Source organism: Henckelia pumila, chromosome 2 (genome assembly GCF_033568475.1).
Source record: "Henckelia pumila isolate YLH828 chromosome 2, ASM3356847v2, whole genome shotgun sequence".
NCBI classification, from domain to species: domain Eukaryota; kingdom Viridiplantae; phylum Streptophyta; class Magnoliopsida; order Lamiales; family Gesneriaceae; genus Henckelia; species Henckelia pumila.
The window spans coordinates 12,689,134-12,707,535 of record NC_133121.1 but is presented as its reverse complement, the minus strand read 5'-3'; the positions used below and the strand labels follow the sequence as shown (position 1 = coordinate 12,707,535).

Here is an 18,402-nt window from a genome sequence, read left to right as displayed (position 1 = left end):
GCTTGTTGGTGGATCCTCTAGAATTCAAAAGGTACAACAACTGCTTCAAGATTTCTTTGATGGTAAGGAGCTGTGCAAAAGCATTCACCCTGACGAGGCCGAGCCTATGGTGCAGCAGTTCAAGCTGCAATTTTGAGTGGTCAGGATACTGACCAGTGTAAGGGATATCATGATTCATAAAAATTATCAAAATCAGATGTTGTCACTAGGTGTTGACAACATCATACACAACATGCAGCGAAAATATTAAACGTGAATAGTAACAGCAAACAAATAATATAAATACTCAAGAGTAAATAAGCACAAGTATTAAAGTAATAAAGGTTGCGCATACAAATAGATTCAGATGTTGTCACTTGGTGTTGACAACAACTTCAATAACACCTTGATTAACATGCATCAGAATTTTTGAAAGCATGAATAAAATAGATAAGCAACCAAATAAATCAGACTCAAATATTTAAGCAAGAGTATAAAATACTCTTGCAGCGCCCTAGGGCAAAACTTTTACTAGAAAAATAATTCAAAGAGTTTTACAAACCCTAAAACTAGTGAACATGTTAAAAATCAATTTTCTCAAAGCATGTGAGAAAATAAATAATAAAATAAAAACAACTCCCTTAAAAGTCTACTGAAAGTAGAACAAGAAAACGAATAATGAGTTGATCCGAGATGCCCAAACACAAGAGCAACACAATCTTCGATCACCAATCTTCAAGTGCTCTCAAAACTAAAAGGCATCTACGAACAATAAATTCAGCAAATTGACAAGAACTCTTCAGCGTGAAATCACTCCAGAAAGTCGAGTTCTGTCATCTACGTTCAAGCTCTCTTTTCTGCTCTCTATTTTTAGCACGCTCAAATCCTCGTCTACGACTTGATCTCTCTTTCTGCGCTCTCTTGTTTTTCTCCAAGCCGCAGATCTCTACGTAGTCTTCTTCTATTTAAGCGTGTCAACTTATCTCCAAAAAAAGTCTTGATCTTGTTTCCTTAATTCAACTTGAATCTACAATGATAAGGAAACAAAGATAAGCTAAATTAGGAGATAAAGATATATTATGATAAGTGCATAATATCTCCTACAAAATAATTAACCCAATCAACCATATTTTAAATCTAGGAATATTATATTATCTCAATTCAAATCAAAACTATTCCTAGTTTAAAATATATCAAATATATAGATAGAAAACACAATATTAACTATCAATCCTAGAAAGGCAAAATACATTATTATAATATTTCAAAACATGGAAATATATCAAGGAATAATTATCCTTTCAATCTCCCCCTTTTTGCCTTTCTGGACAAAACATCTAAAAGTAACTCAGTAACTCCCCCTGAATTTTAATTCTCAGAACTCCCCCGGAGTTCAAACTTATCAAGTCTGTTCGCCCCCTGAATTTGATCTTCAATTCTGAGTGCTGTCAAGAATTTTGGCAACACCTGCACACAACACTTTGAGAGATCAGAAAATACTTAATACATGTTCAGAAGTGAGTCAAAGCATATTTAATCAATTCAGCACACATCACAACTCTCCTGAATATCAATTCTCTCCCTGAATACGAAAATACATTCTCCCCCTTAGTCTAAGCATGGATGTTGTCGAGGATGTTTCCAGCACCTCCTCACAACACTTAAGTCAGAGCGGAAAAAACTTAGAACAAATCAGAGAGTTATAATCAAACAAACTAAAATTGATTAGAACCAGATCAGAGCAAAAACATAAGACAAAATCAGAGCAGAGCAAAATAAACCACAAAATAAACTTAAATCACAAAAAAACTAAAACTTATTTCTCTGTGACAACCCATCATTTGCTTTGCCAGAACTAGCATCTTCTCCATCAGATCCAGAGCCACCATATTCAACATCTTCTCCCCCTTTTTGTCCAGAAGAGGTACCTACACCAGGAAAAATTCTATATTGAGATAGGAGAGCTTCATAGTAAGAAATTTCTGCTTTGTCTTGTAAAATATTATGTTCAACATGCAGCATCTGGGATTGAATAAAGATAGAATCCAGCTGTTGAAGTAAGAGGAACAAATATGGCAGTGGCAGGGGAGGTGTTGGCAACATCTGCCACAACATCTGCAGCAGCATCTGTTTCTGACCAAGGTAAGTCCAATTTCATGTTACCTCTAAGTAATGTAGGTGCAAGCTTCAGGACCTCAACAACAGCAGATAAAGGCTCATCATCATCTTTTTCAAACTATTGAGATACTAGCACAACAAATATCAAAGAAGAAAACAGGAGCATGTAAGATACCAACCCATAGTTTGCATATTGCATAACTGTAGTAAAACACAAGCTTTACAAATTTCAAAGCTGCTCCAGTTCCTATAGCAAATATCACACCAGCTTGTTGTTTGGCGACAAAGGTGAAATTTGTGGACGAAGTCCAAGTCTTGATTGCAGTCTTGCAAAGAACATAAGTTATCTTATCAGAACGGGCTGCACATCTTTTTCCACCTCGGGTGAGTTAAAAATCCATTAATCACAGTAGGACTAAACTCGAAAATCTGAACCCTCACATGAATTTTCCCAAATTTTGCGAAAGAGTGTTCGGCACAGCTTTAGTCAAATTTCAGTAGAATTCCAAGAAAATAGGTCTACAGTAAAGAGTAGCATATGTCACAATAGCGAACATATTTCTGAGTTGGAAAGTTCTTACCAGATTTTGTGCACCATATGCTTCCAAATCAATTATGTGGTCCTCAAAGAAGTCACAATTGGCATAGTGTTGTCAATCATTTGCAGCATTCTCAATATAAAAAAAAATAGAGGAATAAGATTGTCTTACTCGATAGTATTCATCCAAGGTGTTGTCTAGGGTGTCAGCAACACCTTCAGAAACATCTTCTGCAGAAACAGCAACACCGGCTTCCTACAGAAAGGTGCAACAACAGTGACAATAGCCAACAAATTCCGAATTTTGAAAAAATCTACCATATTCAAATACTAGTCCTCATCTAAGATGTCAGCAGGAATGTCAGCAGCATCTGATGCAACATCTGCTTCTGAGGCAGATTCCTCAGAGCCTTCATCAGAGAATGCAAGGGATGGATCAGCAGCAGTAAAAATGACCATCAAAGATGGATCAACAGCAGTAACAATGACCATCAAATATCTACTAAAATCATCCTCTAAGTTGTTGTCAGATGTGTTGTCAACATCTGGCTCAACATCTTCTTTGTATCCCATCTCTGTTTGAATATCAATGAATCAAAATTCTTCTCTGCCATAAAATTTTGAACAGTTAGAATAATAAGAAAAGAATTTGACAATAATGCAAGGATCGACAAAATTCTGTAGAAGTGATAATGTGGTGAGGGTGAGCAAAGAGTAACAAGACCATTAAATATTTTGATGATAAGATCAAATCTAAACAACAGACCCTTCACCTCTTAATCACTCGGTCGCAGTTAATGTTCCCAAACAATAACAATTGCCAACGATAAAATGGAGTTTGAAATCATTATGGCAACAAATTTCCGAATTAAGGCAATAAATCAAGCCAATTGATTTTCACAAAATTTCCATAAAGAAACTTCACTAAAAACACTTTCAATCACAAAACAATTCGAAATATTAGTGGATTGGACAAATCACTAAATTTTGCTTATTTCGAACTTCAAACTTCTCAGCAAGATATATTCACCATAAAATAAATATGCATGTCTTAATTATGTCTAAAAAAGAGTGTAACAATGCAATAAAATGCAATCATATGCAAAAATATATTGAAAAGTGAGGTGTTGTCCACGATGTTGGCAACATCTTCCAGCAAAACCCTAAGATTCTCAAAAAATTTATTACCAGACAGCCATTAAATTCATTATTGCAAAAGTGGTAGCCTGCACACTAAAGGAACAGTCTTCATTGGACTCCTTTAGGTAGCTTTTTCCATTCTGATCTTCAATCAAATTTGATGATTGAGATGATTGCATTTTTACCATTTTGTTATTTAGATTTTCTGACTTTGCAAAATCACTTTTCACTTGGGACAAGATCATGGAATACACGAACATCCCTCCACTACTTAGCAATTTTGCAAAATTACTTTTCACTTGGGACAAGATCATGGAATACACGAACATCCCTCCACTACTCAGTAATTTTGTCAGAACTCATTATCCATTAATCTTCATTTGACTGTAAAAATATTTTTGCAGAGAATCCTGAGTGAAAACTGGTCAATGGTTACAATGTATCCAACACATCACAAAACAGAATGAATGCATGAATGCAAATGCCTAATGATCCTAAAGATGCACATGCATGAAAAGGTGTTGTCGCAGGGTGTTGGCAACACTCCAGACAATATCTCAGTTCTGTCTATAATGCACACATACTGAGATACTTCCTTAGACTGGAAAATCTCTCAAAATCCAAAGCTTTGGTGAAAATATCAGTTAATTGGTTATTAGTTCTAATAAACTCAATACAGATCATGCCTTTCTCGACCAAATCTCTAATGAAGTGATGTCAAATGTCTATGTGTTTGGTTCGAGAGTGTTGTACTGGATTTTTGGATATATCAATGATGCTTGAATTATCACAATACACAAACATACAACTAAACAAGACACTTCCAATTATGCTTCTGTAGAGGGTGTTGTCAACACCTTCGACAACATCTTCCTTCGACAGTTTTTCACTTGACCTCATTGGTGTACGCGTGTGTTTACAATTTTCATTCAAATACTTTTTCACAAGATTTCTAGCATACTGTATTTGACACACAAAGATTCCACCATACATTTGTTTCACTTGCAACCCCAAGAAATAATTCAATTCACCAACCATACTCATCTTAAAAATAAATGACATGCACTTCACTAATTCATCAACAAGTTTTTCACAAGAAGCACAAAATATTATGTCATCCATATAAAACTTGGCAAATAAGAATATTACCTTGAGACTTTTGCACAAACAATGTCTTATCAATAATCTCACCTCTTTTGATTCCAAGATTGAGCAAGTATTTGGTTAATCTTCCATACCATGCACGTGGTGCTTGCTACAATCCATACAGTGCCAACCTTTTTGGGTTCACTGTCTGACATAAAGCACGAAAATCTTACCTGTGAAAACGTGGAGCTCATGCAAATTAGTCCAGCCATCTTTCAATAATCCACATTTTCTTTCCTTCGGGTTTGCATATCTCCATGCACATCTCCAATGACCTCACTGTCTTCATCCTCATTTTCAGCAGTGGATTGTTCAAATTTTTGTTTCTGGAGATTCTGTATGAGGTATTGTCACAGGTGTTGTAACACCTTGGACAACATCTAAATTTCCAGAATTTTCAAACAGATCATAAACTTCATCTTCGACAGTTTTCTTCTTCAGATCTCTAACAGCATCAAGCTTACTTAAATTATTCAAAGTCTTGAAGTTTGCATGTTTCAACTTTTGATGTCAAAGGTTAAATTCATCCACCTTTGTATGCCTACAAGTCATCTCTTCTCCAAGTTGGTAGCGATTATCAGATGACCTCGTACCTTTTCCTGCAATATTTCCCTTTGATCCTCCTTCATAAGACACTTTCCCACTCTTTTGTTCAACATAATCTATGGGAAACTTCCTAGAACCTGTCATATGTTGTGAGCTACCACTATCAAAGTATCAAGCACCTGAAACATTAGTTCTTAAAGCAGTATAAATCATATAACAGTGAATATCAGCTTTTGGTACCCAAACCTTTCTTCCAGTGGATCTGTTCTTAAGGATGCTGTGAGAGGGTGTTGGCAACACCTTAGGCAACACCTTAGATGCAGACCTCTGCCAATAATCTTCCTGCAGCTTAAAATAGTATGTTTTGATATGACCAGGTCTATGACAGTAATGACATACAAACTTATGTTTTCTTCCAGACTTTTTCGGAACAGTAGGCTGTGGCATTGGTTTTGGTAGTTCGGTTGATGTGACCTTTTGGGTGAGCTTTCTGTACAACAACTTTCTTTGACAAACACAGGAGCTTTTGAACATGCAGCAACCTCAAATTTACTGTTCTCAAAACCCAAACCTGCCTTACCATCTCTTCCCATCATGAGTAAAGAATCTAGCTTGGTTGTGCTTGAATTGAACTTGGCCAACGTAGCCTTAGCTTTCTCGAGTTCTTCCTTTACCTGACACAATTCCAAGTCTTTCTTACTCAGCACAACTTCAAGTCTTGACACAGCAGCCTTCAAGTCAGTATTTTCCTTTGAAAGAATAGTGTTCGTTTTGTTTCTTTCAGTCCAGTCAGCACATAGCTCTTTATATTGCATTCGCACATCTTCCAGAGACATTCTTTCATCACCTGCATCAGAATTACACACATTATCAGCGATAAAAGAATTTAAACATACTGACCTTTGGGAGATGTTGCGGCCAGGTGTGGCAACACCTGCGGCAACACCTAAAGGATTGACTTTCATCAGCTTCTTTCTTTCCATCAAAGCTGTCAGGGATGTGTGGCTTTCTTCTTCATTCTGTTCTTTACCTTCTTCAGAATATTCACCACTCAAATATATGTTCACCCCTTTCCGAAGCCTATTTGCACATTCATTGGCATAATGACCATAGCCTTGACATTCATGACAATGCACCGTGTCAATCTTCTTTGCAGCAGGCTTTTTCTTTCCTTTCAGCATAATTCGAGGCTTTTGAGGATCAGAAAAATTCCTTGGTGATTGATCAGACCCGCCTATTCTCATAGTTTTGTTAGCAGCTGGAAAAAGTGGAGCTTTGAGTTTCTGATCGGTCTTCTTTGTCTCCCTCATCTTCTTCAGATAATCACCAAACTTCTTTGTGATGAGTGACAACGAGTCATCTTCCAAATCCGATTCAAAGACTTCTTGAGGTTTGAATAATGAGTTTTCTGTTGTTGAATCCATAATATTCCTGAAAAAATAATCCAGAATCAGCTCTTAGTGTATCAAGAGTAGGCTCTGATACCACTTGTAAGGGATATCATGGTTCATAAAAATTATCAGAATCAGATGTTGTCACTAGGTGTTTACAACATCGTACACAACATGCAGCGGAAATATTAAAACGTGAATAGCATCAAACCAACAATATAAATACTCAAGAGTAAATAAGCACAAGTACTAAAGTAATAAAGGTTGCGCATACAAATAGATTCAGATGTTGTCACTAGGTGTTGACATCTTCAATAACACCTTGATTAACATGCATCAAAATTTTTGAAAGCATGAATAAAATAGATAAGCAACCAAATAAATCAGACTCAAATATTTAAGCAAGAGTATAAAATACTCTTGCAGCGCCTCAGGGCAAAAATTTCACTATAAACATAATTCAAAGAGTTTTACAAACCCTAAAACTAGTGAACATGTTAAAAATCAATTTTCTCAAAGCATGTGAGAAAATAAATAATAAAAAAAAAACAACTCCCTTAAAAGTCTACTGAAAGTAGAACAAGAAAACGAATAAGGAGTTGATCCGAGATGCCCAAACACAAGAGCAACACAATCTTCGATCACCAATCTTCAAGTGCTCTCAAAACTACAAGGCATCTACGAACAATAAATTCAGAAAATTGACAAGAACTCTTCATCGTGAAATCACTCCAGAAAGTCGAGTTCTGTCATCTACGTTCAAGCTCTCTTTTTTGCTCTCTATTTTTAGCACGCTCAAATCCTCATCTACGACTTGATCTCTCTTTCTGCGCTCTCTCGTTTTTCTCCAAGCCGCATATCTCTACGTAGTCTTCTTCTATTTAAGCGTGTCAACTTATCTCCAAAAAAAAATCTTGATCTTGTTTCCTTAATTCAAACTTGAATCTACAATGATAAGGAAACAAAGATAAGTTAAATTAGGAGATAAATATATATTATGATAAGTGCATTATATCTCCTACAAAATAATTAACCCAATCAATCATATTTTAAATCTAGAAATATTATATTATCTCAATTCAAATCAAAACTATTCCTAGTTTAAAATATATCAAACATATAGATATAAAAAATAATATTAACTATCAATCCTAGAAAGGCAAAAAACATTATTATAATATTTCAAAACATAAAAATTTATCAAGGAATAATTATCATTTCAACCAGATTTCTGATCTGGTGTTGTGTGATGTCACCCCTCTCTCTCTTGGTGTGGAGGTTAATACAGATAAGACGAGTGTAGTAGTCCCTAGGAACACCACCGTTCCTACGAGGAAGGAAAAAGGGTTCACCACGTGTTATGATGACCAAACTAGTATATATTACCGAGTGTACGAAGGTGAAAGACCTAGACTAAGTGACAACATTTTGTTGGGTGAATTTACTTTGTCCGGCATTTCTCCGGCTCCAAGGAGAGTCCCTTCTATAAAGATGTGCTTTGATATCGATGTTAATGGAATCTTAACTGTGACCGCGAGAGATCAAGCAACTGGTAATGCAAACGGAATCGCTATCAGCAATGTCAAAAGAATGTTGTCCCAAGCTGAGGTTTCGAGAATGTTAGAAGAAGCCAAGAAGTTGAAGTTAGAGGATGAGGAGCATAAAAAGAGATTTCAAGCAAAGAACTCTTTGGAAGATTATGTTTACAACGCTAGAGCTGCGACAAGAAAACTCACTTCAAAGTTAGGAACTGCAGATGCCAAGAAAATCGAAAGCGAGATCGAATCTGCTATGGAGTGGCTGGATGATCACAAAAATGCAGAACTATATGTGATTGAGAATAAAAGAAAGGAGTTGGAAGATATTTGGGAGCCTATTCTTACAAAATTATTATAGCTCATGATCGAGAGAGAGATTCATTTTGGTGTATTTTAAATTTTAAAATTTTATGCATAATTTGAACTTTTTCCGATCCTCGTTTGTTTTTAATTTGTGCTTGTTTTAGCCTTCTTGATTTTGTTTACCCAAATATTAGACTTAATATATATACTAGCTACTGTGTGCATGCCACACTTTTTGTGTGTGTAATAAATTTCAAAAATAAATTACAAAAACAAATTTTTTTTTATAAATATGAATTCAGTTTTCAATAGATCTAATTCTTTAAACTCTGCTGCTACAACCTCATATGGTTCTAAAAAAATAATTAATATTGAAGAAATAATCATAGAAGATTTTGAAAAATCCATAGATAATTGGGAAATTTCTAGAGTCAATAAAGATCAAATTTATAAACACTCTAGATTTCAAATTTTTAAAACCAATTTCAAAATTAAAATTGAAGAAAGGGATATCCAACTTAAAAAACCTTTTGAAACGTTTAATTTGTTATCTCAAGATTCCTTACAAAAACATAAAAATAAAGATTATAAATATATTCGTATAGGATTAATCCAAGTGGGCATAAACCTTTAACACCTGTTGATGTGAGTAAGATTCGCCTTGTCTTTTTGGTAACCTACTTATGTTGTGTGGCTGACATCTGATTTTACCTTAAGCATCGAATTGGTAACGCCAAAAACACTTTCGACGCACCCTGACCTAGTTGTTGCTTGTGCAGAGCCCGGTGGTACCCGACCCGACCTGCTTCATGAGTTGGTGGATCCATTTTACTAGACTGAACCCGAAGTAAAATTTCGACATCATCAGATTTTGTGGTCGCAATTAATTGACCATCTTTCTTTCTCTTTTTTCAAGGGCTCTCTTAAACGTCCTTTCTTCTTTTTTACTTTTCTTCGTGCTGGCTGTTCACCGTTTCTTTTTCTTTTTTTTTCTTTGTTGTCAGTGTTGGCTGTGGCCACTGACTGTTTCTCATTCATCTCCATTATTTTGTTAAATGGAGTGGCTATCTTGATTGGTGTTCTTGGTGAGGATGATGATGACGAGGTTGTCATCTTTTCTTTTATCCTCTGAATTTTCCCAATTACATTCTTTTCTTTTTGTTTAAGAATTTGGATTTCTTCCTGTGTGTTGATCAATAATTTGTCCATCCTGCACAAGCAATCATATACATATATATATATATATATATATAATGGTTAGAAATTTAACTCTTTATCGTGAGTAATTCGGATAGTTTTATTATGCGTATCATTGCATTTATGAATTCTTTTGCAAGAATTGAACAAATCTTCATAGATGAGATTGATTATTTTACTCATAGAGTAATTCATGTTTCTGAATATAAATCTCATTTCATCAATTTATATTCTCCATGCTTTCTGAGGCATGTTCGGATGACTTGAAACCATAAAATAATTCATATTTTTGAATATAAATCTCATTTCATCAATTTATATTCTACATGCTTTTTGAGACATGTTCGGATGACTCGCAGTCATTTTCTGGATCACTTAGGATCTCTTTTGTTATTCCGTTACTACGAATAGTATAATTTGGATGAAGTTCTCTGGTTAATGCGTCAGGTAATGAATTATCCATTCCTTTGACATGCTGGATTTCGAACTGATAATGGTTCAATTCCAATTTTCATATAATTAACCGTTCTGCATTTCTTGATATTTTCCTTGACTTAAAATATGTTAAATTTATATTATCTGTTCTTACTAAAAATGGTTTAGAAATAAGATAAATTTCATAAGGTCTAATTGTAAAAATTAGAGCTAGTAATTCTTTTTCATTCGAGTGATAATTTAACTGTGCGCCTTGAAAAGTTCCTGATGTATAATTACATAATTTTTCATTATTCCTAGTAGCTGTTTTAGTAAGTTTTTCTAAATTTCTTTCTCCTGTATAAGTTTTTTTTAAACATGTTCCCCAGTATTCATCTGATGCGTCTGTTTCAATTATTATTATATCTTTATTTGAAGGAAAATATAATTCCGAAAGATTACTAATTATTTTTTTTTAATAGTGTCTATGTAATTAGTATCTTCTTTCGACCATTTCCATTTATAGTCCTGTTTAAGTTTTGCCTGAAGAGGTTTTCTAATCTCTGCAAGTTTTTTAATGTAATTTCCAGAATATGTTAATAAACCTAGAAATATTCTTAATTGATCTTTATCTTTGATTTCACTATGAAAATCATGAATTTTCTTAAGTATATGTTGTTGTAAACAATGTTTTTCATCTTATATTTGTAATCCTAGGTAATTTATTTTTGTTTTAAATAATTGTGCTTTCTTTTCAGAAAGTATAATTTCATCTTTATGACAAATTTCTAATATTGTCATGAGATCTTTATAATGTTGATCTAATGTTTTTGAATAAATTAATATGTCATCTATATAAACACAACAAAAATCTACGTAAGGTTTAAAAGATTCATCCATATATCTTTGGAAAATACCTGGTGCTTGTTTAAGTTCGAAAGGTAATACAGTCCATTGATATTGTCCTTTTGGACAACTGAATGCTGTAAGTAATTGTGTTTGTGGTTCTCGCTGAATTTGCCAGAATCCTGATTTACAATCTAAACTGGAGAAATATTTCATTCCTCCTATATAAGATAGTAAATCATTCTTGTTTGGGATGTAATATCCATCCATAATTGTTGCATTATTTATTTTACGATAATCAATTATCATTCTTTTCTTGTCAGTATCTTTCTTACTGACATAAAAGGCTGGTGAAGAGTGTGGACTCTTGCTTGGAATGATTATCTTAATTTTGAATAATTCTTGAACCTCTTTTTTAAATATTTTTACATCATCCATGTTGCATCTTCTTGGTGCTTCACGAATTGTGATGTTAAGGTCTTTAAGTTTTATTGAAGCGATAAATTGTTTTCTTTTCTTAATTTTGTCCTGAAGGTTTTCATAACAAATATCATGAAATTTTTTTTCAGGATTAACGTTAAAATATTTTCTATTTTTAATTCTATTGGGTTTGTATTTCGTTTATGAAAATTCTTTGTAAATCCTTCATTTACTACACGAAATGTCGTTCAAATTTTAGGAATATAAATCATTGATGATCCTTTGTTTAAAGTTATGTGATCCTCAAATTGCGTAAAAGGAAGATATTGTCTTAAAAAATTATTTCTTATTATAATAAATATTCCTGATTCTCTTTGGTATATAATAGGAATTACAAATTTTGTTTCCTCAATTTCTATTTTTAATTTTTCTGCTACTGTATCAAGCATGATAATTGATCTATCTTCTATTCGAACCTTTAATCCTTTATCATATTTCTTTCAATAATGACTTGGAAGTATATGTTTACTTGCTAAACACATACTTGCTCCTGTATCAACATAAGCATATATATGATATGGTTTATATTCTTTAATTTTTATTTCAATTTTTATATAAATACTATTTGGATTAGTTTTGTTTCTTTATATCCATTCTCACCATTTTTTTATAAAAAAAATTTGCACGCTTCTTAATAGAAGCTTTTAAGGGTATATAAGTAATTTCATAAACTAAATAAGTAATAAATCAATCAAGGCCTATTCTCTTAATTGAATTTGTTGAGAGGCCTATTTTTCTAAATCATCCTCTTTTTTGTACCTGGGGTAAATAATGGTGGTGGGATTTCTTTGTTTTGGAAAGAACAACATATGGAAAAGCTCTTAGCTTACTCTAATAATTTCATAGATTTTGTTGTCTCTATTCAAGGTATGTCTATCTAGCGATTGACAGGCTTCTATGGTTACCCAGAAAGAAATAGACGGTGTGATTCTTGGGATCTTTTACGTACTCTATCTATTTGCTCATCACTTCCTTGGTGTTGTATTGGAGATTTCAATGATATTTTATCTCAATCTGAAAAAAGAGGTAGATACTCTCATCCAATATCACTCATTACTGGATTTCGAGATACTACAACTGATTTTGGTCTATTTGATTTGGGGATGAAAGGCCATCGATTTACTTGGGAACGTAGTCGTGGCACGCCATATTTTGTAGAAGAGAAACTTGATAGAATTTTAGCTACTTCTTCGTGGAGTGAAATATTTAATGCTGCTAAAGTTCTCAATCTAGATGTGATTTCATCTGATCACAATGATATCTTACTGAAACCTTCATCTATCTCTTTTTATAGACCGAAAAATTCAGATTTGAAAATGCTTGGCTCCTTGAACCAGATTGTAAAGATATTGTCAATTATGGTTGGTTGAATTGTATCAATGGGGATATACAACACAGAATTGCGGATTGTGGAAATTATCTTCAGCTTTGGGGTGAAAAGGTGAGACAGAGAATATTTAAGAAAGATATTCGTTATTGGCGAGCGAAATTACAATGCTTTAAAAGACGGCAAGTAGGCTTTGCAGATGATCAGATTGGAGAGATTAAACGTAAGCTTGCGTCCCTACTTACTCAAGAGGAAATATTTTGGAAGAAACGAGCGAAGATATTCTGGCTAAAAGCTGGTGATGCTAATACCAAGTTTTTCCACAATTATGCCTCAATGAAAAATGTGATATTCAAGTGCATTAACCTATGAGTAAATATTTCCCAAACTGTCATGAAGATGTATAAACTGATTTTTCCTTCGACGAGTGAAGATATTCTGGCTAAAAGCTGGTGATGCTAATACCAAGCTTTTCCACAATTATGCCTCTTCTCGTCGAAGGAAAAATCAGTTTATACATCTTCATGACAATTTGGGAAATATTTACTCATAGGTTAATTCACTTGAAGATCATATTTTTCATTATTTTCAAGATCTTTATTCCACATGAGGTTGTAGTGATTAGCATATCATTTCGCAAGTTCCGAGTCGTATTAATGAGCTTCAAAATGCATCTCTGATTAGACCCTTTGAAGAAAAAGAAATTTGGGTAGCGCTACAATCCATGCATCCTGATAAATCACCAGGTCCTGATGGTATGAATCCTGGCTTCTTTTTAAAATTTTTGGATATTACAGGACAACATGTTACATCTGCATGTATTGCTTTCTTAAATCAATGCTTTTTGTCGGATGGAATTAATGATACATCTATTGTTTTTATTCCAAAGAAGAAGTGCCCCAAAACTTTAGATGATCTTCGCCTTATAGCCCTCTGTAATGTTATTTATAAAATTGTTGCCAAAGTTCTTGCTAATCGATTAAAGGGAGTGATCAATTTTGTTATCTCTCCGATGCAAAGTGCATTCATCAAAGGTCTATCCATTACAGATAATGTCATTATAGCTTTTGCAATTGGTCATTATCTCAAACGTAAAAGTCAAGGAAAACATGGTGAGGTAGCTTTAAAACTTGAGATGTCTAAGGAATTTGATCGTGTTTAATGGCCTTTTCTAAAACATATAATGATGTGTGTTTCTTCAGTGCGATATATGGTGGTACAAAATGGGAATGATATTGGCCCTATTATTCCTCAGCGTGGTCTACGCCAAGGAGATCCATTATCTCCTTATATGTTTCTTCTTTGTGCAGAAGGTTTATCAGTTCTCTTAAATTCAGACACTAGGTGGGGCAATCTTCATGGTGTAAGGGTGGCTCGTACAGCACCATCAATCTCTCATATTTTTTTCGCTGATGATAGCTTTTTATTTTTCAGATCTTCAGAGAAAGAATGCACCATTATTCTGGAGTGTCTTCGACTGTATGAATTGGCTTCAGGTCAATTGGTGAATCTCACTAAATCTTCTGTTTCCTTCAGCTCGAATGTGTTCTTTGATTTGAAGCATAAACTTTGCACTATGTTGGGATTTCGTACACTACCAATCATGGTATTTATTTTGGACTCCCCTCTCTTATTGGTCGTAATAAAAGAGAAATTTTTGCATTTATTAAAGAAAAAGCTTGGATCAGAATGAATGGTTGGAAAAGCAAATTCTTATCTCGTTCTGGAAAAGAAATCTTATTAAAATCAGTTGTTCAAGCTCTTCTCTCGTATGTCATAAGTGTTTTTGCTCTACCTTTGTTATTGTGTGAGGAATTAGAGTGCATGATGAGCAAGGTTGTATTCGTTGGCAAAGTTGGAATAAATTAACTAGTTATAAGAGTGTAGGGGGATTGGGCTTTCGGAAAATTCATGAATTTAACCTGGCTCTATTAGCAAAGCAAAGTTGGAGACTGGTGATCTATCCTCACTCATTAGTATCTCAAATATTAAAGGCTCGATATTACCCAAGAGGTAATTTTTTGATGCAAATATTGGGTCCAATCCTAGTTATGTTTGGCGTAGCATTATGGCAACTCAAAATCTTATTCGCCAAGGTTTCAGGAGGAGAATTGGATCTGGGCAGCAAACCAAAATCTTGGGTGATCCTTGGTTACCAAACTCTGAAAATCCTTACATTGAATCGGAGTGTCCACCGGAACGAACATGGTCACAGTTAGTGCTTTACGTTCGAATGAGAGTAATGATTGGGATCTTGATCTTATTCATGAGCTTTTCAATGACAGAGATTAATCCTTTCCATCCCATTAAGTGGGCGAGTGGCTGATGAAGATAAGAGAGGTTGTTATAATGTTAAAAGTGGATATGAATCTTTATTAAAGCATCATCTTCAGTCATCAAATGATGAGACAGTAATTTGGAAGAAGATCTGGATTCTTAATAGGGGAAATTGCATATATTACCCTTGTGAAATACCGGGTTTGCTGATAACCCCCTATGAATGTTTTTTAAGCTAATAACCCCCTATGATTCTAGATATGTAGCAAGCAAACATTTACAGCTAAAAAATGACGAAAATACCCCTACTTAAAAAATGATTAAGTTAATTTTTTTTAATATTTTTATATTTAATTGAATAAAATAATCAAATTTTAGTTAAATAACTATGAAACTTATATATAATAATTTTATATTAATATTTTCATTTTTTAAGAAAGGGTATTTTCGTCATTTTTTCGTTATTTTTTGCTGAAAATGGTGTGCATGATACATATCTAGAATCACAAGGGGTTATTAGCTTAAAAAACTTTCATAGGGGGTTATCAGCAAACTCGGGATTTCACAAGGGTAATATATGAAATTTCCCCTTCTTAAAATTCCAGGAAAGATTCAAAATTTTCTTTGGAGATGTTTTTCAAATGTTTTGCCAAGTATGATTTCTCTTCGAAAGCGTAAGGTTTAAGTTCCTACATGGTGTCCTCTCTGTCGACATGAAGAAGAAGATACATTTCATGCTCTGGTGTCCTGTTCTCTGGTGCGTAATATTTGGCATCTTTCATCTATTGGCAGCAGTCTGGGAGCTTTCACAAATATTTCAGATTGGTGGCAACACATTATTGCTATAAAAAAATTTACATGATATTGAGTTTACAGCAGTTCTATTGTGGTATATTTGGCAAAACTGAAAAAATGTAGTATGGAATGGCAAGAGTAAACCAGCAACTCTCATTATTTCTTCTGCTATGAAAACACATTCTCAATGGGTGGAGACACATCCCCTCAAATCAGCATCAGATTGTGTCTTGGACACCTCCTCGAGTTTCCGTTATTAAGTGCAATGTTGATGCATCTCTTTTTCTCAATCCTCCTCGTATGGCTGTGTAATCCGAGATCATCAAGGACTGTTTGTTGATGCAATCCATGGCAGTATTCCTAGAATAAAAGATCCATCTGATGAAACTTAAAATTTGTAATTATTTATATGTTAAAAAGTGTGTTTTAAAATTAAATTTTCATTAAAATTATGAATTTGTATTATTTTAGTGTTATGTGTTTATATTTAAATATTTTACTAAAAATGTTGTATTTTATGTTTTGCGCAGGTTTGGTAAAAAATAAAATTACTCAAGCTACAAAGGTCATATTGGAGTAATATTAAATCCTGTAGAATCACAAAAGAGGCATCTTCAACTTTGTAGAAGACAAGAAATTCCAAAAACCTCATTAAGATGATCAAAATAATCAAATATCAAAACGGAGACAGATTTACTTTTACTATAATCAGCTTGTAGTAAAAATATCATAAATATTTTACCTTTTATCCAAAAGAGGTGAATTATATGTCCAAACACATCTACACAAAATTTCCTACGTGTTATATGTTGAATGGAAAGGCTGAATCGGTGGTCTATGGCATCAAACATGCCAATTAAAGTTGGGTCATGGTATTGACATTCAAGGAAACAAGCACCCACAAACTTTACTATTACACATTTAATGAGCCTTGGACTCTTGCTCTCATTTTGCCTATAAATAGATGTGTTGTATAAGCTTTGTAGGGGGTGCAAAAGTGTAGAGAAATTCCTCACTTGTAAAATAAATATTGTGTATGTAAGAATAAGAGTTTGAGTGTGCATATTTCTCCAAGTTTAAGTATGAAATTTCCTTTATCCTTACTCTTGAGTTTTATGTTCATGGCAAGCTAAATCTTTTTATGTCAAGGTGAAAAGGTTTTATTGTTGGTCAAGTAAGATTGTTTTTATTTTGTATATTATTCCCTTTTCTATTTTTATTTTGTTTTACTAATTGATCTTTATTTGTAGGTATAATTTGGATGATTTATTGTTATCTATTTACATCAAATACTTGGTACCTTGAATGTGGTTACCTTGATTTGTTGTCTAATATGATACAATAAATACTACAATAATTATATACTATAAATATATGTATCATTTATAATAAAGTCATATATATTATTTAGACAATAGCGTGGCTCTGCCGGTTGTTCTAAATAATATATTGTGATTTGATCTAACATTTACTTTTCCGCAACTAATATTTACTTTCTCGCATCTAACATTTACTTTTCCGCAACTAACATTTACTTTCTCGCATCTAACATAAAACAAAAGTCATATATTTTATTTAGACGATAGTGTGGCTCTGCCGGTTGTTCTAAATGAAATATGGTGATTTTATCTAACATTTAATTTTATGTCAATTTATATTTATGCACTTATATATATATATATATTATGGGTACCATATATTAATTATCGGTTAATCTGATAATAATATAGTGGAAACTATATTATATGATATATTTGTTTAAATATTTAATTGTTCTTTTTATGTTTATATTTATGCATCTATATATATATTATGGGTACCATGTATTAAATATCGGTTAATCTGATATTAATATAGTGGGAACTATATTATATGATATATTTGTTTAAATATTTCATTGTTCTTTTATGTTTATTCTTATTTTAGTTTCTTTTATTTATTTTTATTAAGCAATCTTAAATAAACCAACAATGAACCTTTGAAGCTTTGACAATTTTATAATTTGTGTATTTGAAGTTTTATAATAATATTTCCATCTATAATATATCATTGCTAAAATTAAACTTACAGCATCCTCTCCGTGGATCGATCTCGAACTCACGAGTATATTACTTGCAGACAACCTACACTTGGGTGAATTACAATTTAAGTTGTAGCAAGTTTTTGGCGCCGTTTCCGGGGAGGTATAAATTAAGTTTAAGTTTTGTTATTTATTTAAATACTATGTTGTTTTTAATTGTATGATTGTTTGGAGTCGCAAACAAAGTGGTAGACTTGTTCGAGTATCTGAAAATATTTTAAACATGGAGGATAATTCTAATAATCAAGATGATAATAATAATAATAATAATAATAATAATAATCAAG

The 18,402-nt window shown here is 33.2% G+C and overlaps 2 protein-coding genes across 2 annotated transcripts; both read left to right on the top strand.

Annotated features, from left to right (window-relative positions):
- Positions 1-8,349: 8,349 nt before the first annotated feature.
- Positions 8,350-8,754, top strand: LOC140877231 (heat shock 70 kDa protein 18-like). Its single transcript, XM_073280760.1, has one exon. It carries the CDS (start codon positions 8,350-8,352, stop codon positions 8,752-8,754), a length of 405 nt encoding a protein of 134 aa, XP_073136861.1.
- Positions 8,755-12,445: 3,691 nt separating this feature from the next.
- Positions 12,446-13,516, top strand: LOC140877230 (uncharacterized). Its single transcript, XM_073280759.1, has 4 exons — positions 12,446-12,503; positions 12,627-12,871; positions 12,931-13,308; positions 13,397-13,516. Exons 1-4 carry the CDS (start codon positions 12,446-12,448, stop codon positions 13,514-13,516), a joined length of 801 nt encoding a protein of 266 aa, XP_073136860.1.
- The last annotated feature ends 4,886 nt before the right edge of the window (positions 13,517-18,402 follow it).

Bases quoted from the DNA above. Each gene is read 5' to 3' on its own strand.
- LOC140877231 (XM_073280760.1), top strand. From the start codon at position 8,350: ATGTGCTTTGATATCGATGTTAATGGAATCTTAACTGTGACCGCGAGA.
- LOC140877230 (XM_073280759.1), top strand. From the start codon at position 12,446: ATGGAAAAGCTCTTAGCTTACTCTAATAATTTCATAGATTTTGTTGTC. The intron at 12,504-12,626 runs GTATGTCTATCT...GTTGTATTGGAG, and splicing joins TTTTGTTGTCTCTATTCAAG to ATTTCAATGATATTTTATCT. The intron at 12,872-12,930 runs GTGATTTCATCT...CTCTTTTTATAG, and splicing joins CTAAAGTTCTCAATCTAGAT to ACCGAAAAATTCAGATTTGA.